This window comes from Pteronotus mesoamericanus, unplaced genomic scaffold, assembly GCF_021234165.1.
Source record: "Pteronotus mesoamericanus isolate MK-2021 breed Mesoamerican mustached bat unplaced genomic scaffold, CSHL_Meso_final scaffold_85, whole genome shotgun sequence".
NCBI lineage: Eukaryota > Metazoa > Chordata > Mammalia > Chiroptera > Mormoopidae > Pteronotus > Pteronotus mesoamericanus.
In genome coordinates this window covers 18,306,685-18,332,329 of record NW_026555329.1, presented here as the reverse complement: position 1 = coordinate 18,332,329, position 25,645 = coordinate 18,306,685, and the positions used below count along the sequence as shown (strand labels likewise).

Genomic DNA, 25,645 nt, shown 5'->3' with positions numbered 1-25,645 from the left:
CAATCATATACCTACCCTGGCCTCAGCTATTACACATTCATGATACTTAGTGTCATCTCAATTCTTTTCATCAGCGTTTCCTTAGCACATTCGCTGTCAACAGTGACACCAAACCTTTGTAGCATATAACCTTGTGTTTAAATTTCCCTGAATTATCAGGCATGAGCTCCCTCTTATCTGGCTCAACATATCTTTATGAGATAGCTCAGGTTTCAAAGAGAGAATGAACTGAGTTTGAAACCTAGCCTCCCACTTACTTACAAAGTACGTGACCTTCGACAAATTACCTAAACCCATCAAGGCTTCCTTTCCTCAGCTGTAACTTGGAGCTAAAAAAAAAAAAAAAAAAAAAAAAAAAAAAAGAAAAAGACAGAAAAAGAAAAACTACCTGTCTCACAGGCTGTGTAGTAAGGACAAGCCTAGACTGTGTCTCTGTCCTTCCCTGAAGCCCTAACACCATATTTGATTTTGCTGTCTTCAAAGGCTTCACATCCTTCCACCTTCACTGACTCTCTCTCCGCTCTCTGTACAGATAGGGATGGTTTTCCCGGCAAAATGAAAGGAAACAATGTATCTCTCAACTTCCCCTCTCCCCCTTACCTTATTGCTCGACTTCGCCTTTACTTCCAGTTACTGTACCCTGTCCCCTTTTTTCCTTTGGCACTAAAAGTTAGTGGTTTGTACTTAGTAACATTTTCTTATAAGGTTTCGACTTTTGTCCTTCTACTTAAATTCATTTCTTAAAAATAAAGATTGACCTCCATCTTTAAGGGTGAAGACCCTCGCTCGGCCTTCATGGCCCTCGGCCTCTGCGGCACTCCGTACCACTCCCCTCCCCCGCCTCCCCTTTACATCTCATCCCTCCGCGAGCGCCACACACTGCTCACTCTGTTCTCCACCGGACAGCTGCTTCTGCTTTTTTTCTCCACCCATACTTCCTTCTGTCACCTAAATGGGGTGTTGTCTGAGTTCCATCACCGGTGTCCCGTTAGCTTAGAGATCTTACCTTCTCTCATAGCCTCATGCACGCAGATGACCCTTACAAGAGCATCCCTAGTCCCTATCCCTTGGACAAGGCTCTAGTCTCACATTCAATATGGTAGAATAAGGAAACACTGGACAGGGAGCCCAGAGAGAGTCTCAGTCTCAGCCCACCCCTGGCCTACCCAAGTCACCTAGTTTAATCTCGTTAAGATTTCTGGGCTTCTATTCCTCAATTATAATGGTAACATCAGACAGAGGTCTCCTTAGGTTTCTTGCAGCTTCTCAAATATTATGAAACTAAGTTAAGGGAGCACCATTTATTCAGGTGCTCAAGCCAGAAATCTGAAGAGTCATTTTTTTAACCTTCCTTCACTTTTACATCTTCCATGATTTTCCCAGACTTTGTGAGACGAACCCCCAAATATTCCTCAAATATATCCACGGGCCCTCCATCCCCACCATCACAGCCCTAGGCTAGGTCACTGCCACCCAGCCAGTGGCCTCCACCTGGCCTCCCAGTCCTGCTCTCCCCCATGGATTCCCCACAAGGAAGCACAGACGCGATGATGCCATTTGTCTTCCCCTCCACCTAGTGAACGGTGACTCATCTTTTAGAGCCATCTCCTCTCGGAAGGCCTTCCCGGCCTGCTTGCGGTGAGTCAGCCCTGCCCCCTTAGCACATGCTGACAGCGCTTCTCAGCTGCCAGTGGTTGTATTCCAACGCTCCGTTTCCTTGTCCGGGTGCCCCCCTGAGATGGTAAACTCCTCATAAAATCATGCGTCATTCATTTATTTTCATATCCCCAGGGCAGAGTTTGCTGGGTGAATGAATAGATATCTCTGAAACTGGAAAAACAATCTTGCCTATAATTAGTTCCTTTCTTTACATTCAACTTCCCCAATATCATGGTTGTCTTTTGTCATAATTTGCCAACTCACTTTCAGCGCTCTAATATCCTCGTTATAACTTGGAAACACGTGGCTTTTGCTTACACCTCATTGACTCAACGAACAATTATCTAATATCTACTTATGTGCCAGAAACTGTTACAAGCAGCAGTGAAAAAGATAAGTCTCCGGTGTGCACTCCAGAGAAGGGATACACACACACACCAGCCAGCAACAGGTGCCCTGGAGGGGTCTGGAGGAGGGCCTACCTATGACAGCAAGGGACCCGGCTGTCTTTCTGGGCAGACATCGGATGACTTCAATGTGAGGGGAAGAGCCTCCAGGCATGAACACGGAGCATCTGGGGAACAGAAGGGCAACCAGTGCAGCCAGCTTGGTGGGGGGCGGGGGGAGGTGTACAAAGTTGGGGGTGGAGCAGAGACACCAGCAAGGGGGTGGCGGGGGCGGTGGGGAGGGAGCGGAGGTTCTATTCCAGGTACAGTGCAAGCGACTGGGTAAGAGTCACCTTTTCTGCAGGGCCCACGAGGTCGCCCTCCCACGCACGCTCCAGCCTGCCTTGGCGCTTTCCATCCCTTCCACCGCCCTGCCTTCTTCTTCACCAGGGTTCTCAGCACCAACCGATGTCCTATCTTTGTTACCTTGAAGGCTATTTCTACCCACCAAAGTGTGAGCAGAGCCTTGGATTTCACAGCCACTCCCTAAATGGCTAGAATGGCATACAGTCAGCTCGCAATAGCAATAAAAAGGTGTTGAGTAAACGAATTACTCTGAGTTACTTTTTGCACAGATAAATCTGGCTCCTGTGGGGACAATGGATTTGGGAGAGTCAAGAGTCAAAATAAAGCCATGAGGTGGCTTTCCCAGAAGTCAAGATCAAAGTCAAATGTGGGAGAAGAAGGGTAAGAACTGCCACTGTGGTGGTTGTAAAACCATATACTGTCCCTAGAGTTAGAAAATTAGCACAGCTCCATGTCCCCAAAGTAATAACTGAACAGTGAGTTGTCTTCTGCACGTGGAGCCATAAGCTCATAAAGTAATTTTATAAGGCTGCTAAATCAAGAAATTTTTCTTATGCACTTACTTGTTACCAGGGTAAAATTGATGAACTGATGCAGTCTGACAAAATCTATTAACATTAAAAAATGCACATGCTCACTCCATGATCTAACATTTCCATTGCTAGGAATTTACCATTGGTATATACTCACGAAAGTATGTCAAAATATATTCAGGGATATTCACCCTGTCATTGTTTGTAATATTTCCAAACTGGAAATATAAATACCCATCAATGGGAAACTGCTTAAAAAATACTTAAAAATATTTTACACAGCTATTAAATAAAATGAGGAAGGAGCTTTAAGATATAAGAATGCTTTAAAAAAATTCCACTTTTGTTAAAATACATACACCAGATTGATGCTGGTATGTGTACAACTGGTGATATACAGAGAGAAAGAGAGGGAGAGACGGAGGAGGGAGGTAAATATTGATCTCAGTGGAAGGTTTTCTTTTCTTAAAGATATATAAAAAACATAAGCAGTGGTTATTCTTTTAAGAGGGAATGGAGTTAAGGGGTAGAGAGAATTTTCCTGTCAGACATTTCTGAATTATTTGATTTTTTTTTGAAACACACCCTTGCAGTCTACTTAAAAAACACACAAATGACACCCCTTTGAGATGTCAAAGCAGAATAATCAAGAACGTATGTCATTACTTGCTTTCTGATTTTATGGACAGTAGCTCCGATAATTCATTTACACACACACAATGAATGAACACATATGTACAACATGTGTGTGTGGATGAAAATATATCTGAATGCTCTCAAGTGCAGTGGGACGAAGGCCCCTGTTCCGAATGCAGAAGACAGAGCCCGCATTCCCAAGAGCCTTTCCATGCCACAGCCAACGTGCCTTGCTGGGGCACAGCGCAAAAACAATTTCCAACAACCTGCGATGCATCCTAGCTCTCATTGCTTCCCTGGCCATTTTTTGACCTCAGAGACATAAACTGTTCGTTTGCTTCTTTAAGGAAGCATCTTTCAGCCTAATGTGCTGACATTAAACGTTAAATAACAAGCTTCATTCCATTCCTGGCGAACTCTGGCTCCTCATTAAAGCTTTGTTGGCTCCCACGGAAAAGGTAACTTTCCCAAGTACATGTATACCACTTTCTTTTCCCTGACAATTTCTTTTACTTCTGCTATGGGCTTATGTAATAAACCAAAAGTTTCCTAGAGAAAGGTAAACATCCTCGTACATTCTTAAGAAAAGCAGTCTAGTTGCAGATTTTTAAAAACTACATTATATTCAAAAAGCTCTTTCAAAGGCAGTTTCTTATGCTGCCTTGACTTCAGTCACCTGCCTGCTCCGTGCTGTAACTAACCCTCTCCAAATGTTACCAAATGAGGGGGGCTTTGTTTACAGGGTTCACTGCAACTATTTCTAACCTCAGGACTGTGAAATGTTTACCGCATCTACTTTTTTTTCAGTTGTAAATGTATTTCTAAAGTAAGTATTCTAATTGCCATTTGTGGGGGGAGTAACAGAATAGTGGGGTATTTTGCAAGTCAATTCAGGAGAAAAATAGAAAGCCAGGTTAAGTCCAATTTAGGTGAGGTTAAGCGCCGCAGGCCTAAACACACAGGCCCCCAGCCAACTACTCCCCCCTCCTGGGCCCTGCATTGTCATGTTAACAACAGCACACAAAAGGACAGCGGGGAGGAGAAGGAAGATTACCCGTCCCAACTAAAACTAACTACACAGTAGTCCTCTTTGAAGACCCACGTGGAGGGATGCAAACCAGGTCTAAAGGCATTAGGGCACTCCAGGTCAGCAAGACAAGAACCCGTGAAGAGCTCATTACTAAAAGTGCTGTTCTAAAATGAAAACAAACGACACAGCAAAGCTCAAGCTCCATGGTGCCTCTAAAATGATGGATGTTGAATTCTGACCAAGGAGGGGTGGGGTAGGGTGGGGGAGTCTGGAGAAGGGAGTCACTGGAAACCAAACCTGAGGCTGGAGGTGGGGATAATATAAATGAAGATAATTTAGGAAGGGAACAAAGACCAATCAGACTGAACAGAGCAATGAACTCTGATAAATGAAGTCCCCACTCATAGATCTCAGCGAATTTACCTGATGATACCAATGACCAGAGGAAAGGAGAGGACTGCCAGATCACTCTCTTGTAATGAAATCAAGTTTCCAGAAGCTCAAAGTGTTAGCGACTTCGCCAGGTAATTACCAATGCACCCCAAGCGGCACGAGGCCCTGAGGAATGCCTCTGAACTAGTAGATTAAGCCACCAGCCTAGTAATTACACTCACTTTATATGGGAGAGGTCTCTTGCTCAAACTTGAGCAATCCTGCTCATTTCAGGAAAGCAATTTTAGCACAAAAGTGGAAACAAGAAACTTCTGAGCCTCCATTTCAGCTCAGATACTATGGCTGGCAGCCTCTGCTCACCTAACTACAAAATCAGGAGACCAACTACTTCCAGGGGGTGTTAAAGGGGATTAAGATTATAAAATACTGTGAAGATGAAAAGGACTAAGTCTCAGTCTTGTATCATTTGCAGGTAGTTTAGCTGTCTGTTTCTGTGTCAGCAAACAAGTTTTTACCGTTTTATCCACCTAGGCATTTCGATAGCAGTCACTGCATAGTACCTGAGTATTTTTATTTTATTTTTTTTACCAGACAACCTGTTGAAAGACTGCTTGGCATCTTGTCAAAATGACATGCTGCTACATTGTGTTATATAGTCTGCAAGGGCCTAAAAATTTAGAAAAGGAGATGATTTCTTTCTCAAAATGATCAATGCTGTACCTCATGACAATACTGTTTATTTCTTATAGCTGGATAATAATTTGGTAAGTTAAATAGCTAGAACACTGTGTTTCATTGCAAACACTCACAGACTGAACATTTTCAGTGTGACTTTGAGAAATCAGCATGTTTCTTCCAAAGCACCACAGATTCCACACTAAAAGGCAACTTCTCCACCCCTCTCTAAAACTAGCTCCAGGAAACAGGGCGTAAGCATTACATTTGACCCTTACAAAGTCTCAGATCATCAAGGGGTGTCTTCCCCTCACAAGGGGTGTCTGAGACGTACAAAGTACCATTCAGGGACAGCAAATTTAACTGAAACCACCTCAATTAATATTAAAACTGATAATTACCAAAGTTACCTGTAAATGTGAGTTAAAAAAGAAAAGGATAAAAAAGTATTCCTTGGGGGTTGGATCTCACAAATGCTGTGCTGAACGTCAAAACACATCATTTAAAGTTCAGTGTAAAAAGCAATTTGTTAAGTTCATTATGGGACCCGTTATATCCATACAGGATGAACTGGGAATAGGGAAATAGGAAGCAGCTGTACTACTGTTACGTGTCTGTGGAACGGCCAGGGCAGCGCTGTGCACGGAGCGCGGAAGTGCTGCGCCCTGCCAGCCTCGGGTGAGATGCACTACTCTGCAAACCCACAGCGGCGGCGAGACGGAAAGCCGGCTAAATGGTGACGGAGACACGACTTCGGAATCATAGGAGGAATCTGAATACAATATTTCTTGATGTGTGTGATTATAGAAAAAAGGCAATTAATTCTATGTAATGTGATTTTATGTATTTATACGTAAATCAGTGAGAATTCTTTTACGTAGACATTGGCTTTCTCGTCCTATATCCGTAAAGGTTTACTCATTCACGTTTACCATGAAACATTCTTTTTGAATCTTCTCATTGAAAAATGGTGAACACCTTATGTTTGCTTAAGCATCACAGCTGGGTAAAGAAGCAAATTCCAGTATATTCCATTATATACTTTTTTGGTAGAGGACTGTGAATAACAAATTTTAAGAGTTTTCTAAAAGTTTGGTTTTCCAATCATTCTGAAAAACTATTTTCTAAATGAAAAACGATTAAGATTCAACATAAATATTACAACCCAAACAAATGGACAGGGCCGGGGTGTATAGAATTAGATAATAAATTCTTGATCTGCTGTGGGCTTCTCTTAAACTGAGCTCAGCGTATAACCTGAAAGACTGTGCCTGGGATCCTCGCATCTCTCCCTCATGGATGACGACACCGAGAGTTAGGTTTTTGTATCAATAACAAATCCAACGAAGGCGTCAGCCACTGTTGCTGCAAAGAGCTGTGCACCGAGCAACACTTGTGGGCATCATTCATGTCCCCATCAGCCTTGATCTGTGTGTTTCTAAGGACAGATTTTTGGTGGGTGGCAGGAAGGCGCCCCAGGGGCCCCAACAGAACATCCTCCTCAGAAGTAGAAATGTGAGGAATCAATTTCATGCTGATGGGCAGTTTCTGGTTTAAAGGATGAGCATACATACAGTCAGATAAACAGTTACCTTGTAGATCCCAAAGATCCCCAGGTCCCTTACGACAGACAGAGCACTGACTCGGGGACCAGTGGTGATTTCCCCAGCCACCTGCAAACGGATCTTGACGATTTCCAAAGGATTTGTGAAAATCACCTGGGAACCTCCTGCCTAAAAAGGAAAAGAATAAAAAAAATTATCATCAAAGCAGGCTAATAGTAAAATGGTTCAGGAAGAGATGAGTGATTATTCTCAACAGAGCTCTGAATACTCTGTCCTCAAGAGACCACAGTTTCAGTTCTTGTCCCATCAATTAAAACAGTTAGTGATTATGACTTTGAATCAAAATACAGTCACTGGCTAGGGTCCGTGGGTACACAGGCCCTGCCTCCTTCAAGTGCGGGCTGAAAGAGGGCAAAGTCCAGAGACTTTGCCAAAAACAGAGAGACTTCTGTTGGCCTCACCAAAGTCCACATACTAAAATGATGAAGATTCCTCCAAACACAATCAACTGAGACCATGGGTCTCAAAGCCAAGGACACGAAGTATCCAAATAAAGAGACACAGATCTGCCTGTCAGAATAGTGACGGTTGTCCCATAATGGACTTCCTGATTTTGTCAATGGTTCATATATTGCCAGAAAGCATGTAAACTTAGGTGAAAGCCATTTTCTTCTCTTAAAAAATCAGGCAGGCCCTGATTGGCATGGCTCGGTTGGGCGTTGTCCCACAAAGCAAAAGGTTACCGTTTTGATTCCTGGTCAGGGCATATGCCTGGGTTGTGGGTCGGGTCCCCCTTACTGGGGCGTGTAGGAGAGGCAACCAATCTATGTTTCTCTCATCCATGTTTCTCTCCCTCCCCTCCCCTCTCTCTAAAAATAAATAAAATCTTTTAAAAAAAATAAGGCAAATCATCAAACACTGTTTTCTGGAGTTACATATTATTATCTTTTATTTATGTATTACCTGTGTATAGAATTACTCTTTTCATATAAGATAAATATGAAAGTAGTAAAAATATGCATTAAATCAATTACAGCCCAAACTTTGAACAACGTGTGTCATTTCATTCCAGCAATGGCTGGGTGCCACACCTCCAAGATCATCAGTGGAAATCTTTAAAGTGCACTATAAGGGAAATTTTAAGCTAGCTATTTTGAAGCTAAGCCTATATTTATCATAAGCAATTACATTCTTTCTTACTGTACTTCAACTTGTTTTTCCTTGTCACAAATATATTAAATTTTTATATCATTCAAACTAAGGTTGACACACAGTTATAGTTCAAGATCTTTATTACGCAGTGAATGCCCAAAAGAGATCACAGGCATGGTAATGACATATTACAGCCTGGAAGATGCCATCACGGTAACAGGCATGATTTGGGTCAATATCATCCAAAACTACTCCTTGCTAGAACCTTTGATTCTATTAACTGATGAGTACACCCTCACAAAATGGATGGTACTAATCACAACCAGTTACAAAAATGGTCTTTGAAGTATTGTTTATAATATCTAGAAATAAAAATTAGAAACAACATAAGTATTTAATGGTAAGGAAAGGATTAAAGGAATCTGAGTATGTTTGTGCAATGAGATTCTATCCCGCCAATAAAAATATTGTGGAAAATGTTCAATATATGACGTGAAGTGAAAACCCTCATATGTTTAAAGCATGAACACCTTTGCCTAGCCCCACCTTAACATTATGTGGAAGAGATACACCAGTGTAGTGCTTTTGAGGTGATAGATTACAAATGGTTTATTTCTTTTTTGCTATATTTTTAATTTCTTCTCTCTATATATCATGTATTACTTCTGTAAGGAAAAATAAATATTCTGCATAACTTATTTAATATACATGGCAATGTCACCTCGCCCCAAAAAGAAAAACGTTCATTCATTAGGCTCCTCAATCATATTGTTTTCCACTTTTACCAACTTAATACTTGAATCAAGAGACACCTGTTCTTAAAAACAAGCTGCAATTTTTCTTTCCTCCATGAAACATTAAAACTGTTCCGAAGGCAGTGGTATTCCCCTGAGTCTCGACAGCCACACAGACTGCCTCCCCGTGCTGGCTCCTGCCACGGCTCGCCCACCACCTTCACCACTCCTAGGTCACTCGGAGGAGGTGGACCGAACAATCTGGGTGGGGAAACATGGGTTGGATTCAACAAGAGGCCCAAGAAAGGCCCTTCTGAAGTGGGAAGGAGGGTGAGACGACACACCCAGAGGCTGGTGTGTTCTTCTGCTTCACGCGAGGGCATCCGCTCCCACCCTCCGGGGCCCACAACAGCCATGCTTTGCTCCCGCTGCTGCAACCGGCAGCTACGCGGGAAGGGCAACCCCAGCCTGTCCACAGCCCTTGAGTGTTTTGTGGGTTTGCACCTGCCTCTCTCCACGTGACGTGGAAGGAGTTGCTTTACGGTGGCACGAAGAAGGGATGAGACGGACCTGACCCAGTAACAGTAAAGATTATGTTTGTGCTCCTGGACCTGTGCTCTGGAGTTGCAAAAATGAGTAAAATTAAAACTGAAAGCTTCACTGAGCTGAAAGTAGCCTGAGGCTGATTTCTGAAAGCTCAAAAGTAGGTAAGGCCATGCCCACCAAGGGCTGAAAGGAAAGCAGTCAGCGTGCATTGATCTTCTTAAAGAACAGAACAGGAACAGGACGTGTACTCACCAAATACTGCCAGCAGCAGGTAAGGAGGCAGGTGAGCATCACAGGTGAAGACTGAGCCTCAGCTCCTATCTGTCAAGCTATCTCACTATTCTCATGAGTATCAAAGAGATGGGAGTTGTATTGCAGCCAGCACAGTACTCAAGATACAGCAGTGACTCCAAACATGTTGGCTTCGTTTCCTCTAGCTCCTAAACGGATGTTTCTCATTCCTGGCTGCATGTTACAATCGCTTGTAGAGATTTAAAAAATATAGTGACTTCTCGCCACAGCTGGTGTGGTTCAGTGGACTGAGCACTGGCCTGTGAACCAAAGTGTCACTGGTTCGATTCCCAGTCAGGGTACATGCCTGGGTTGTGCGCGAGTTACACAGTAGGGGGCTTGCGAGAGGCAACCGCACATTGATGTTTCTCTTCTTCTCATTCTCCCTCCCCCTCTGCCTAAAAATAAATAAATCTCTTAAAAATAAAAAATAAATAATGACGTCTAGACCCTACTCCAGACAAATGAAATGAGAATTTCTGCATCTTTGAAACATTTTCCTATGTGATTACATGTACAGTGAGAGTTGAGAATCACTTTAGTCTACTACATCATCTCAAGGGTCCCTTTCAATTCTGAGGCTGCTTTTTGGCTAATTTAAAGCCATGATTTCATATTCCAGTCTTCCACGTTCTTTCACAGAGTAACTTTTGTATGTTTTACATCTGATCTCATAACAAACTTTTTATACACATCCAAGTGGTACCATTATTAAAGGATATAATTCTTAGGTATAGAATTGATGTCTTTCTCATTATCTTATATCTTTACTAATGCCTATAAACGTTAACATTATATACAATAAAATAAGAACTTTTACTCAACTCTCCGTCCCCAAGCCAAACAAGAGATACCAATTCCTTTAGCACAACAAAGTGAATTCTAATCACTAAGGATGACACAAAAGTCAAACCCACCCCAGAGAGCTGCAGGAGAGAGCAGCAGTGGGAAGAAAGAGGGTAGTGATAGCAGGAAAAAATAATGACGTGCTCGTTACCTCTGGTGGGCTCAGAAAGAAAGGACCTACAGACTCAAAGTGGCACAGTGCAGGGGTGCCAGCGATGAATGGCTCCTTTGGAGTCAAGCTGGAAGGAAATGAGACTCCGAGGCACCGAGAGTAGATGCTTATCATCAGATGCGCGGTGTCTGGGCATCACCACGACTTGATCACTGAGCAGCACAGGGCGCGCTGCTCCGCTGGCTCCTGGTCTATTATCCATTCACAGTACCTGCCCAGGTCCCTCCTGTGCAGAGATCAAAGACGGCCAAATCCGCGGACAGGAACACCTATTGTGCACGATGTCTTTGTGTCCCTCATCACTTGAGAGCTCTGGCTGTGTGAAGGTACTGTTTTTTGTGTGCATGTGCAACTGTGTCACAAATCATTTCCCCAGGACTCTCTCGAGTCTGAGGCAAGTCTGAGGATGGGGGAGATTTTCCACCCTAGAACTGGCTCCGTGGGGCATATTATATTTACAGTGGGGACACTGACTTCTCTACAGGCTTCTTGGAATAGTCTTTGTTACTGAACTTTTAGTTGCTGCCCAATATCTGGATCCATCTAAAGAGAAATGCACATACCTACTGCAGACTCATTTCTGTGACCTAATCATTCATTCATACGTTTATTCACCAAATGTTTATAAGCAATCATGTTCAAAGTTTGTCCCAGGAATTGCGAGGACGGAGTATGAGTGAGAAAGCATTTTTGTTTTCAAGGAGCTTGAAATAGGAGTAAAAGTAATAAATACTCATTAAGCATCAATTATGGGCTAGCAGTGTATTGTTTTGCATGTTATATATAGATCTTCAGACCACTCAAGAGGTATTTTTTTTGCCCCGAGATTTTATGTAAGAGAAAATTGAGGCACAGAAAGATGAAAGCAATCGTTAAGGGTTGAGCTGTGTTCTAACAAAATTTATATATTGAACTACTACCTTTCAGTACCTGAGAATGTGATTATATTTGGAGATAGAGCCTTCAAGAAAGTAATTAAGGTGACTTTTTTAAAGTAATAAAAAAGTAACTTGTGTCCTTATAACAGGAAGACACTAAGATACAGGCACGTATATGTACAAAGACCATGTGAGGACACAGAGAAAAGGTGGCCATCTTCATGCCTAGCAGAGAAGTGTTAAAAGAAACCATGCTGACACCTTGATCTTAGACTTCTAGCCTCCAGAAACATGAGAAAATAAATTCACGCTGTTGAAGTCTCCCAGTGTGCAGTACTGTGTTCTGGCAGCCCTAGCAGACTAACACAGCAACTACCCAGGTCTACACAGCCAGCAAGCGGAAAGGATTTTCTGCTGAGTCCAATAAATATATGCCTTATGAACAGAGAAAATGACACATGAAAAAAGATAATTATAATATATGATAAGAGCTAAGGTACCGGCAAATTGCCATGGCAATTCAAAGGATGGCAAGATTTCTCCCCGCTGCGGTAATCTGGGCAGGTAGTAAAACATGTAATAAGATAACACATCAGTTGGTGATTGAAGTGAGATTAAGATTTAGGAAATCCAGGCAGAGAATGGCAGAAAGGCACAGTGACAAGGGCTTCTCACACTTACTGGTAGAGAGACCCAGCACCACATCTGTCCAGTGAAATTTTAATAAAGGTAATTATCATAAGATCGACATTATCATTCACTAGCATTTACTGAGTGCTTACTCTGTACACCAGGCATTGTGCTAAGAGCTTTGTAAGAATTTTATCCTTGGGTCTTTATATCATCAAGTAGTTAGTAATTTTATTCCAGTTTTTGTAAGTGAGCAAACCGAGGCTGAAGGGGTGAAGGTTACAGAACTTGCCTGCGGCCCCACAGCTGGGAAGGTACAGCCTGGATCCAAAGCTGCACCTGCTGGATGCCGGAGCCCGAGACTGCGTACCAGGGCAGAAAGGAAGAACGGACCAGGCCATTTGCTTTAGGTGGCATGGCAGGGGTATGAGAAAGGATGGCTGAAAATGACAACTGGGGACAAGTCATGGAAGGCCTGGAGTGCTACTCTGAAGAACAGGGTTGCATCCTGGAGGTGGTGCCTTCGAATGTGGTGCAGCGGGAGCCGCGCGGGGACACAGTGTAGGAGCCAGAGTCCTTCCCTGTATCTCTGTCTCCCAGAGAAGACAGGCCAGCAGGTGGGGGGTTTATTAGGCAGGGAGAGCCCTGAGGCATGGATAACAATTAAGGTTTTAGCAACTAGGTAAGATTAAAAAAAAAAAGAGAGACCAGAATTGGAACACTTGGTAAGGAGGGAGTGGGTGGGATGGGTGAGAAATGGATGCAACAGAGATCAACAGGGCTCGGCTTCTGAACAGGGGACAGAAGAGGTGAGTAAAGCCAAAGAAAGGGTGAGGTCAACATTTATGCATCTGTGTGACAGGAACCAAGGGAACTAAGGAGATATATCACACACCTAAGAAGACAGGGGAAGGGGAAGTTGGGAGTTAAGGACAGGGCCAGAGGAGGGCATTATCCCACTCAAAGGAGCTTCTGTGGGGTGGGAGGAAGACGAAGGACCTAAGAAGTGCTGGGAAACCTCTGCGACACACCACTGCACAGTAATCCGGGCACGAAAGTCAGGAAGGGGCTCCAGAGAGAAGGCCAACCGGTCACAGCGTCTCCTGGCCCGGGGAGGCGAAGCCCAGCATCCTGCGTGACCCCTGATGTGACAGATGGGAAACCGGATGCCAAGGAATTCGTTTATATAATGTACATATTCAAGGGAAGGGAAAAGGGAGTAGGACAGTCATTTATGAAAGCAAGCAACACAGAATGAAAATTTATAGGGTTGTAAGGGACAAAGATCTAGGGCAGAGTGAAAAGAGAGAACAGAGCTAGGGATGACTGTGTTATGCCTACGCAAAACATCCCAGTTCTGAGTAGAAGAGCAAGATTATGGAAGGTCAAGTTTCGCGAAGACCGCAGATTTGCTTTAATGACAGAGTTGTGGGAAAATTTTGTTTCAGAGCAGAAGCTGACCACCAGTAGTTGTTCTTACTATTTATGCTTTAAAAATAGAAAAAAAAAAATAATAGAAGCAAATAGATCAGGATTTGGCACAAGGAGACATGAGTAAAATTCTGAAGTTTAAACCAAATCAATGAGAACAAAAGACCCCTCAGAATCATAGTAAAATTAATATTCGTGTCCTCCGAAAGTTATGGTGAAGTTAGTCTGATCTGCAACACAAACAAGAAGATGCAGTAGTTAAGACATCTAAAGATGAGCCAGTGCAGTTGCTCACCCAATCTATCCCTCAAGGAAACAAACAGATAGAAAGACACAGCAAGCTGCTTGTGTATAAACACTGCTTAGGGTTGCTTACCTGTACCTGCCCCAGGGCCCCAGGGCTCCAGGCAGCTCCACAGCAGGTCCTCTATTAAGAGCCTACTGTGTGCAAAAGACTGTAGATGAGAAATAACTAGGGTCAGTGCTAGGTGGGTTTCTACTCAGGCTATTACTAGGTTCTGAAAAAGAACATTCCACTGCTTACTCCATTATTCTTGAATATTAGCATCAGTGTGACATAAGACACACACACACACACTTTGTAGTATTTTTAAAAAAGGAACCTGACAAAGACATTATATATCTTTAGAGAAAAAATAGGGAACTGCTATACCAACATATCTTACACATTAACTTGTTTTTTTGGTAAGTGGCATTAATAAGGAATAACCTAACATAAAATCTAGACAATTAAAATAAAGAAAATATAGGTGTTTTTTTTTTTTTTTTTAAAGGGGACATAAGTATTTGAATACTAGAGAAACAAGTATTAAACTTAGACTGGGAGATTCAATGTTGTTAACATGTCAGTTTGCCAGTAAATTAACTTAAAATACAAATGTAAAAAAATGTCAGTTTTCCTATAAATGAATTATAACAGTCAAATGTTGTGTCAATTTTTCCACAAATTCATTTAAAATTCAAAGCAATCTTACTAAATAAAATTTCAACAAGGTTTCCTATAGGTGTTTGAAGATAGGAACATTCTGAACAAAAAGTCACATGAAGAATCTTTCATCAGTACACATTAACACACATTTACAGAGTCAGTGACTTCAAAAAGTAGCCCAAGACTAGAGGAATGTTAAAAATTGAGCCACAGAGGGTCACTGAGCTCCCTGAAAAGGCGTGTGGGAGGCGCTGCTCAGGAGCACAGTGAGTGGTAGAGCGGCCCCCCTTTTACTTGTAGCTAAGAGTTCCCTTCGGCTCCACTCAGTACCTGGGGGCTTCCTGAGTCGCTGACCCTGGGGCTGGTTTTGATCCCTTTCTCCATCAGCCCCAGAGACTACAAAACAGAATACAGTTAATCCATCTTGACTCTTGCTCCACAGAATTTCTTTTCACTCTTTACATACAGAACACACCGTTAACAAGAGGTCCTGCAAGTTAGAAGGATGTAAGTCTGTACGTGTAACAGAGGAGTGAGGCAAACCACGGAGAGAAGGCAGGTGTGGGGAGACAACCCTGAGGCAAAACAAAGTTGGAAGCGGCTTGGCCTCCCTGTGAAGGGAGGGGCCGCCGGAGAAGGGAGCTTGTATAGAACATGTGTGACTGGGGACTCCCACCCTTGCTAAATATGGTGGCCAGAAGAGGGGCAAAGGCAAACACCGCTGCCACTGGCCCCCATTTGTTGGAAGTCTGAACACACTTACTGGCTTTTGGCATCCATGGGATTCTGGGAGAGGACTTTGACACAGAGCTTGCTGGGGAGCAAAAGTCAGTTGGTCCTTTCGCCTCCCCTGGTGGGGGAGGGGCGTTGGGGAGGGTGTGTCAACAGTCACCAGCAGGCATGCCGACCATGGCCAGCGCAGGCCTGTGAGCTGCAGTAGGAAGAGGGCGCCACGAGCCAAGGCCTGGGGTCACAGACTCCAAAAGAGGCCTAAAGCTCGACAGTGACTGGATGGATACCAGCTAAGCCACCTATGTTCATGATGCTTTCGGGTGGGAAGACGGATCCCTGGCACAACCTTGAAATGAGCTGGCAGGGGGTGATGGTGATTTTTCTTTGGGTGTCTTAGAGGAGATGGGCTTTTAGGTATATGGGCTTGCCATTATTTCCAAAGACCTTGGTGGTAATAGTCAGCACTGTGAACAGATTTTGTTCTGTTATTTTCAGTTCTTGAAATGTGGTAGTGTAGTAACAAATATTTAAATAGCTATTTTTGATGTCATACTTTTTCTTTCGCCTTACTTTTGCTACCCAGATATTTTAGGCAGAAACTTGCCATTATTTATTATTGTTAAATAAAAGATTCCTTTCTTTTCCACCAAACTCTGTCTTTGGAGTTTTGTCTGGTAGGTGGCGAGTGGTAGGACCTCCCCAACACCTCCGATGGTTGGGTTCGGTTATGGTAACAAAACTACACTGGCTGGTACAACAGGAGACCAAGATTTTGTTGCATAAAATTCAATGGCTGGTAAGGGTATCCTTTCTGACCAGTTATGTAAGGATTTTTTTTTTACAATGTCTTTATTTTTCAACAAATGGTTCCCCAGCAGAAGGAAAGATAACCCAGTAGATGACTCCAGCATTCCTTTCCACCTGCCATTCTGGAGATGATGAAACAAAAGCACAGAATTCTGTCCAAAGACAAGACAGAACTTGAACCCAAGGCTGGCCTCATTCCTAACCCAAACTCAGAACCATTGTGTCGATTTGCTGTGCCAAAAAGGCTGTGCTTCAGAACAGATTTGTTTTCAGTTTTTTTCTTTCTTGTTTAAACAGAGTATCTGCCTGATAAATGATTCAGAGATACTCAAGTATATCAAGAAATATGAAAGAAAGGTTTTTTTTTTTCCAGTTTTTTATCAGATGCATCAGATTTTCCTTTGTAGATTAGGCAAGAAATCATAAGAAAGCCCCAAGCTCTTAGGCAGTAAAATCCCTAAATCATGCCAGGTCTGAATCCTTGAGGGGCAGTTTAAACTCAGACATGTATAACTAGTACATATTTTTAATTTCATTCAAATGGGCTAACAATTATGGTGTGAGTTGTAGCTAAATAAAGCACAGTGGCTCAGAACGGGATCACCTTAGTCAAACAGACCTGGATTTATATTCAGGCTTTATCATTTCCTTATATGTGACCTCTGGCAGTTCCTCAAACTTGCTAAGAATTGGATTTCATATTTGGACCGCAGAGACAACACCAATTCACTGATGCACGTGAACTGACACAAAGCAATGGGTCAAGAAATGGGGGGCACTGCTGGGAGTCAGTATGGTACCACGCTTGACAGCCTAGGCTTTGGCCAACTTCTTAGGCTACCCACTCCAAGCTTACATCATCTGTAAAATGAGCATACTGACGATAATGCTCTTCATGCAGTCAATGAATATGGAGTTGTGTGCCAACCCCATAGCGGGTGCAAACAGGGCCGACAAAGATCCCCCCTCATGGCGCACATATTCTAGCTGTGATTTGCAGGATTATATGGGGAATTAAATGAAAACATGACCCTAAAGCACTGATCCCAGTACCTAACATACTGTAGTGCTCCATCAATGGTATTGATTACTATTGATAAATATAGGACAGAACTCTGTTTAGGTGAACCTAACTTACAAATGAGTTCTCAAATTTTCCTTTCCTTAGAAATCTGTAAGTTAAACTTTCTGTATGAGGAAAGCAAAATTAAACTAAGAATTGGTAGGAAGTAGCTATATCAGGTTAAAAAAAAAAAGGTGGGGGGAGAAATAACACACCTAAGTGAGCAATGGATAATGTAGTAAAGCTCAACATAATCATATGATTTTTAATTTAAATTCATTTACGGTTATTTCATTGAATTTAAGTGGACAGTCAATAAATTTTGGGCAATTTGAATTTTGAAATACTTTTGTTATTGAGAAATGGTTAATCATGACCTGCTTTAGAAGGTGGTAAAAATGACAATGGCCGGAAAGGTAACCAGCATAGTTCACCACATTATGTTTGTGGGACTGGTCTATGCTTTCCATTCAGGTGTGGACTGCCCCCAACACTGGCAAATCACTTTGAAAACGTGAGCCACTGTCACAAAAGGGGCTGAGAGGGAGACTCAATTTTATGTAGCACAAAAGGTTCCTCAGTGCTGAAAACCACAGTGCACATTCATCTGACCAGGTAGCACCACTGCTAGGAGTGAAGGCAACACAATTACTCACAATGGTCAAGAGCAACTTCTAATTTGGGGGCTTTTAAAGCTAACCCAAGGGGCTGCCGGATGCCTCATCCTGCTACCAGTACAATTGAAAGCTCTCATCTCCATACGGCAGTTTCTGCTGTTGTGATTCCTGTCTAGAGTCCACAATCTTCATAAATTCGCCTTTGCATCCTGGAGGGCTGAGAGCAACCAGAAAGGAAAATGGGACTGTGGAAGCTACAACTTTGTCAGCAGGAAACCCAAGCACCAGGCTTCTCAAATGAATAGGGGTCCACTGACACAAAGCATCATTCTTTTCAAATGCTCCAATCTTTCATATGAACCAGTCCTCGCGGCCAGAAGTAAAATAGAGGTATTTTTCCCTTCTAACGACCCCTCTCTGAAATGGACTAGACAGTCTGCAAATGACCCGAGGTGTAGCTCCTATCACAGATCTGCTCTGTGTCCAGGTGCTTCTGTAAGTTTTCTTTCTTCTCTTTTTCACAATTTTGCCACCCCAGTTCCTCTTGCCATGCTATATAATGATTTACTTCATTGTTAACACTTCTGATTCTGAATAGGTAACTTCATTGTGGGAAGTGATGTATCTATTTCTTTTTTAAAAACAAGAATTTCAAGAAATCAAATATTTAGAAAGGCAACATGATCCTAATGTACTGCCCAATTTCTCCACTCCAAGAACAGTGACCTTCACAAAAATGACCTTACCATACTTTAGGTCCAATAACTCTGAACAAGTAAGTTTTAAAGTAATATGTGCCTTAAAAATGACTTGTCAGCGCTGATTGCTCATTATTATAACCACAGGAAATATGAGCATAAAATATTATCTAAATACATCACCAAAAGGATCAGTTTAGGAGCTCCAGTTCACATTTTCCCATAAACCATTTTCTTTAACATGTTATGAATTAAACAAGCCTTTCTCCAATGTCTTTTTACTAACAAGGTAGTATCCCCAAACATTCTTTCTCCAGGCCTGGGGAGTTGAGACAAAAAACCCCACAAGATGAAAAACCATGTTCTTTTTTTTAATGATATCCTCACCCCCAAACCATTCCAGGCAAGTCTTGAGAATATGCAGAGAACATTAACAGTCTTGCATTAAAAAAAATCAATTTCATCATCAATCTTCTGTCCACAAAAAAGAGCAGTGTTTTTTTTTTTTTAACATAGTATAATTCCTGCTATATATTAAACTAAAAGCATTAACTGTAATTTAATCACCTCCCTTTAATTTGAATTCACATGGTAGGTACTTATAGCTACTTAAAAAATTAAGTGGTAAAATGTATATGAAGAATATGTATCTTGATATTTTAATTATGCTCAATTGAATATACTTAGATTTAAAGTGCTTTTCACGAATGACATGTGCTAAGAATATCTAATTGCACACTGACATTCTAAAACGTGTGCTTACCTGTGTCAAAAATAGGTTAATATGACGTTATGGAATATGACTTTTTTTTAAAACTAAAGCCCAAATACATTATTTTGATTATTTGGATACAAGTAAAACTGGAACTACCAAAAAGGTCTACACTAATAAATGTCTAATGATTTTCATTACATACAAAGTGAATACTCAAGTGATGACAGCACTTGATTTTTTAATAAACTGGAAAATAAAGATTTCTTAAGAAATCTAAGCTTCAGCATGTTTTCCATTTACTCTCCTAGTAACTCAACGTTAAATGGAGACATGAAAATAATTTGTATATAGTACAGGTATCTTCATATATAAAGGTCGCAGACACAGAACAGACATTCAGCAACCAGCGGTAGATAAATAAATAAAATTCAGTGCCCAACAGCAGTCACCTGATGTTCGTGAGAACCAAAGACAGGCACTGAACAGCCTCACAGAGAAGCTGGCAAACATGAGGAGGCATGTGGCCCTGAGGCCACACACTCCATCCAGCTCTGAATGGAAAGTGTCAACCTGGTGCTCTCACCAGAGCGGCCGCCCAGCTACTGCAACCAGGAATGAGTCTACATTGCAAGGTGAGAAAAAACCCTTTACCTTTACCCCTAGGGTTAGGGGCTGTGAATTGTGTCCCTCTTACATCTGTGTTGAAGTCCTACCCCTCTATCTCAGAGTGTGACTCTGAGGTAGGACCTTTAAAGAGGTCATTTAAGTGAAACAAGATCATCAGGGTCATAACCCAGTCATAATCTCATGTGACTGGAGTCCTTGTAAGAGGAAATTGCGGCGCTCACGGAAGGAGCGGTGACCACGTGAGGGCAGGGGAGGGTGGCCGTCTGCGGGCGAGGCAGAGAGGCCTCAGAAGAAAACCAAACCTGCAGACACCTTGATCTTGGACTTCTGGCTTCCCTAAGTGGGAGAAAATAAATTTCTGCTGATTGGGCCACAGAGTCTGTGGTATTTTGTTATGGCAGCCCTGAAAAACTAACATATACCTAATTTGGCCGTGACTAAATGTGCATCTCTGAACATAAAGCAATACAGGATTTTCTCCTATGATATGGTGTGTGCATTAAGCTCTACACACACTCACACACACACACACGCACCCACCCCCCGTAATTACGTTTTTAAGAACTTTGAAAAGAGAAGAGATTCCGCCACTTGTTTTTGAGACAGATACCAAATTGAGATTTTCTCAATTACATGTTAAGGCAGAAAAAGGCTATATTGTTTACACGTTTTACAAATATTTGGGCACCAATTTTCAACCTTTTCATCTCATTGCACACATAAACTAATTACTAAAATTCTGCAGAACACCAAAAAAAATTTTTATTTCCCAATCTGACAAAAAAAAAAACAAAAAACAAAAAAACAAAACCAGATATAATTTTGATTTATTCACCATGGACAGTTATTGTTGTGTTGGCTGTTATTTTTTTATTTGACCATCCAAGGGAAAGGAGGTCAGTGACCCTGACTAAATAGTCAGGTATTGTATGTTTTAAAAATCCCCACGGCACACTAGCATGCCTGCTGCAGCGCACCGGTTAAAAATTGCTGTCACAGGGTTTTAATAGGCCTATAGAAGCTTGGCCAAGAAACCAAAGTAGAATCTGTTTGACTGACATTAAAAAGCAATTAAGTTACAGACCTGTCAAATATGTTCGCATTTGGGCTCTGCCTGTTATACATGTCTATTTTGACTACTACTACCAGAATCATTTAATGATTTACAGACCTTCAATGTCTAAAGTACCTTAACTTTGTGAAAGCTGCGCCCCAATCTTTCTTCATATTTTCATATCATAACAAACCCCTCTTCTCTTTATTAGAAAACCAGAAGGATGGCCCAACATTTGAACTGTGTTAAGTCAAGCTACTCTGAGACTTTCCCCAAAGAGGGAATGAGAGGAAAATAGGAGAGAGACATCTGGCTGGCGCGGTGTCCATCCCATGTTGAACTTTTCTCCTAATTAGATGACATTTCTGAGCCACTAAAGGCAGCCCATTCCCATGAACCCTCACTCCCATCAGATACCTCTTTATTTTTGCCCAGAGTCCAAGTAGAGGTTTAGAGAAAGAGCTTTTCACAGAAGCAGGCAGGCAGCAGACTTCTCACTGCAGCGCAGTGCCTTAGTCCCACCCCTATCCCCGAAGACTTTTTTGGGCAAACTGTGGTGTGGAGGTGCCTCACTAGTTTCTCAAAAACTTCCCAATTTAGATATAGCCATGGTTAACTTTTTTTTTTTTTTTTTGCTCTTCATAGGCTTCCTGCCCCCCACCACGATTTTCTTTTTTAGAGCCGTTCCAGGTATAGAGGTTTCCCATATAACCCCTGTCCCCACATATGCACATCCTCCCCATTATCAGCGTCCCCCACCAGAGTGGTGCATTCATTACAATGAACCTACAATGACACATCACAATCACTCAAGATCCAGTTTACCTTAGGGTTCACTCTTGGTGCATTCTAGGGTTTGAGTGAAGGTGTAATGACACATATGTGCGATGATAGTATCACACAGAGGATTTCCATGCCCTATAAATCCTGTGCTCTGCTTATTCACCTCTGTTCCCTTCCACGAACCCTGGGCAGCCACTGGTCTTTTTACTGCCTCCATAGTTTTGTCTTTTCCAGAATGTCTTATAGTTGGAACCACAGGTTATGTAGGCTTTTCACATTGGTTTCTTTCACGTAGTGATATGCATTTAAAGTTCCTTGGTATCTTTTCGTGCCTTCATAGCTCATTTCCTTTTAGGTCTCAGCAATATTCATTGTCTGGATACATCACAGTTTGTTTATCCATTCACCTACTGAAGGGCATCTTGGTTTCTTCCAAATTTTGACAGTTACAAATAAAGCTGCTATAAACATCCTTGTGAAGGTTTTTACTGAAACCGTAAGTTTCCAACTCCTTTGGGTAAATATCATGGAGTGCAGTTGCCAGATCTTACTGTAAGAGTATGTTTGGTTTTGTAAGAAACCTCCAGCCTATCTTCCAAAGTGGCTGTACCATTTTGCATTCTTACTAGCAATGCATGAGAGTCTTTGTTGTTCCACAGTCTCATCAGCATTTGATATTGTCAGTGTTTCTTCCAATTTTAGCCATTCTAATGGGTGTGTAGTAGTATCTCATTGTTTTTAGTCTCTTTTTGCTTTAAAGCCACTCTTTTATATGATTCCTTCATGATTCTGGCATGGTCATTTCACATTACCCATTTGATAAAATATTTTCTATTCAAAACATAAGCAATAATGATTAGCTATGTCAAATGCCCCAAGTGATTTATCTTCGTCCTATTCTTAAGGTTCTCTACATATTTGGTGGTTAGTTTATTTGCCATTCTTAGAAAAAAAGCCAAATTAAATAAATAGATTTTTAAAGGTTGGTTCTGCTACTGAGTGATCATGGAATGCCTTTCTTGTGAAATATCCTGGAAACCTATGTACACATGTTACAGCTATTCTCTAAAGTCAATCAGTTCCTTAACTTCGCTCCAATGCAGGGAGTTACTGCCTCTATACTGGCCATCTGTATCTAAGTTAATAGCAGTACAGTATAACAAGTAACTACCCTATGTTAACTGCCCTCATCACCAACACCTTCTGTTCAAGCTCAATTTGTCTACTCAATAAATATTTTGAAGCTTCTCCCATATGTCAGATGCAATGCTTGGCACAAAGACGTAACAGTGACAACTGACTTCAGCACATGGGTCCTGTCTTCAGCACTTTTAGATGTCAGTTCAGTCAGCATTTACCCAAGGTTCCAGGATGCATCAGCTGTCAGCACAAGGTTTTATAGGAATATCTTATCATGTGGCAAAGCAGGGCCATATTTAACAGGACAACAGGCCATACATACATAATACCTGAAATTAAGCCTTGGAGTCAACAGAGTTGGAAGACAGAAACAAACCGTAAGTACAAATTAAGAAAACTTACAATATAAAATATGAAAACTTATGGGCTGTTTATTTTGCTTTATTTTCCACCACAGCATTAATATGATTATTGTTTTCATAACTGAAAATCACAATGGTAACATGTTGAAATATATAAAATGTCTGACATAATCTCGACTAATACATGTATGTCTGGTACAATTTTAAGTTTGGAAAATCATGGAAATGGATGAAAAGTACTGTAAATAATGTAAAGCTTGTGAAAGCAAGGCTAATTTAGCTCGCATTAATCTTGCCTGTAAATCATTTTCTAAAATAGAAATTACCATTGATGAACAACAACAAAAAATCCCTTACAATACTGTCTTAGATTGTTGGAGTATGAAAAAAAAGAAAAAAGAAAAACTCACAGAGAATATTCTAAATAATAGCAATAATAAAATTTGATGCAACTAATAATTAGATTTTCATCAAACTAAACATGGATTATAAAGATGCAAACATTAAAAAAATAACCTTATTTTCATAGCATCAGCATAATACATAATAAATCTTGGCTATTTGACATGCTACATCGGAGCTACACAATAGAATTTAAACTCACTGGCTGAGCCTCATGTCATTCCATATTTATAACTAGGATATGTGCACAGAGACTTGCACAGAGAAATAAAACCTCTGCCTTAACAAAACTGCACTGTGAGGCCACATGTCCACAGAAAACCCTGGGAATAGAGAGAGCACAAAAGTAGGAATTAAATACATTTTGGACAGTCTGACTCACCAGCTCTGATTGCCAGAGCACATGTGTTCTTACAGGAGGAAATTTTCTCCCTGGTTTGGTATGATTGGGTCTGAAATCTCAATGGATTTCAAGCTCAACCATAAGGAATATGGCTTTGGGTATATTTTATGACAAAAGTACATACACTACTATTTAAGGGAATACTTACAGAATTCAAGCTAAAATGAAAATTCTACAAGAAAAGTTTGAACACATTTATAGATGGTCAAAAATGGATTTGTTAAGCAGAGTTATTAATATCTAGGAGGGGCCTGACTTGAGGCAGCTCTGTATATGGCACACAAAGATGAGGGCTCATCAATGAAATTTCCTCTCTCGATAATTAAATGAAAAACAAAATTGAGCAACTTGAGCTAATTAGCTGGGGCTGAAAATGAAAAGAAGTTGAAGGTCATACTGTAGGGAGAAAAGCCAGATGGCCAGCAAGAACACAACGGTAATTCTTGAGGAAGTCAACACCACGAGGAAGGAAGAAATGGATCAGCAAAGCAAGAAGACGCACAGAACACTGACAACGCCAATGCTGGCACGGATGTTGAGCAAGGACTCTCCTTTGTTGCTGATGGGTATGCAAAATGGTAAAGCCACTTTGGAAGACAGTTTGTAGGTTTGTAATAAAGCTAAACATACTTTTACCAATAAGATCCAACAATTGAACTCCTTGGCATTTACCCAAACGAGTTGAGGACTTATGTTTTCCACAATAACCTGCACAAGGATGTTTATAGCAACTTTATTTATAATTGCCAAACCCTGGCAGAAACCAAGATGTCCTTCAATAGTGAATGGATAAACTGTGGTACCTCCAAAGGAGTATTTTTGAGCACTAATAAGAAGTGAACTATCTATCAAGTCTTGAAAAAAACACAGAAAAATTTTAAACGCATTTAAGTGAAAAAAGTCATCCTGGAAAGGTTATATACTATATGATTCCAACTACAGGGACATTCTGGAAAAGGCAAAATCTATGATGAGAGTAAAAAGATCAGTGTTTGTCAGGGCGGGAGAGAAGGGAAGATGAACAGGCAGAGGACAGAGGACTTTTCGGGAAGTGAAAATACTTGTATGATGTTATCACGGTAAGTATATGTCATTACACATTTGTCCAAACCCATAGAATGTACCAAGAGCGAACCCTAAAGTAAAACTATGGATGTTGAGTGATTGTAATGTGTCACTATAGGTTCATCAGTTGTAATAAATGTACCACTCTGGTGGTGGATGATGGTAACAGGGGAGGCTATACAGGTTTAGGGGCAGGAGATATATGAGAAATCTCTGCATTTTTGAATTTTGTAAACCTAAAACTGCTCTAATAAAAGTCTGAAAAATAATGTGCAGAGAGATGCAACATCACTGTGAGAATGACC

The 25,645-nt window shown here is 41.4% G+C and overlaps 1 protein-coding gene across 1 annotated transcript in view; it reads right to left on the bottom strand.

The window, feature by feature from the left end:
• The window catches only part of SLC25A13 (solute carrier family 25 member 13), a 172,666-nt gene that overhangs the window by 19,207 nt on the left and 127,814 nt on the right, over positions 1 to 25,645 (bottom strand). The window contains 1 exon segment of the mRNA XM_054564276.1: positions 7,271 to 7,411. Coding sequence (XP_054420251.1) covers positions 7,271 to 7,411 — 141 coding nt within the window.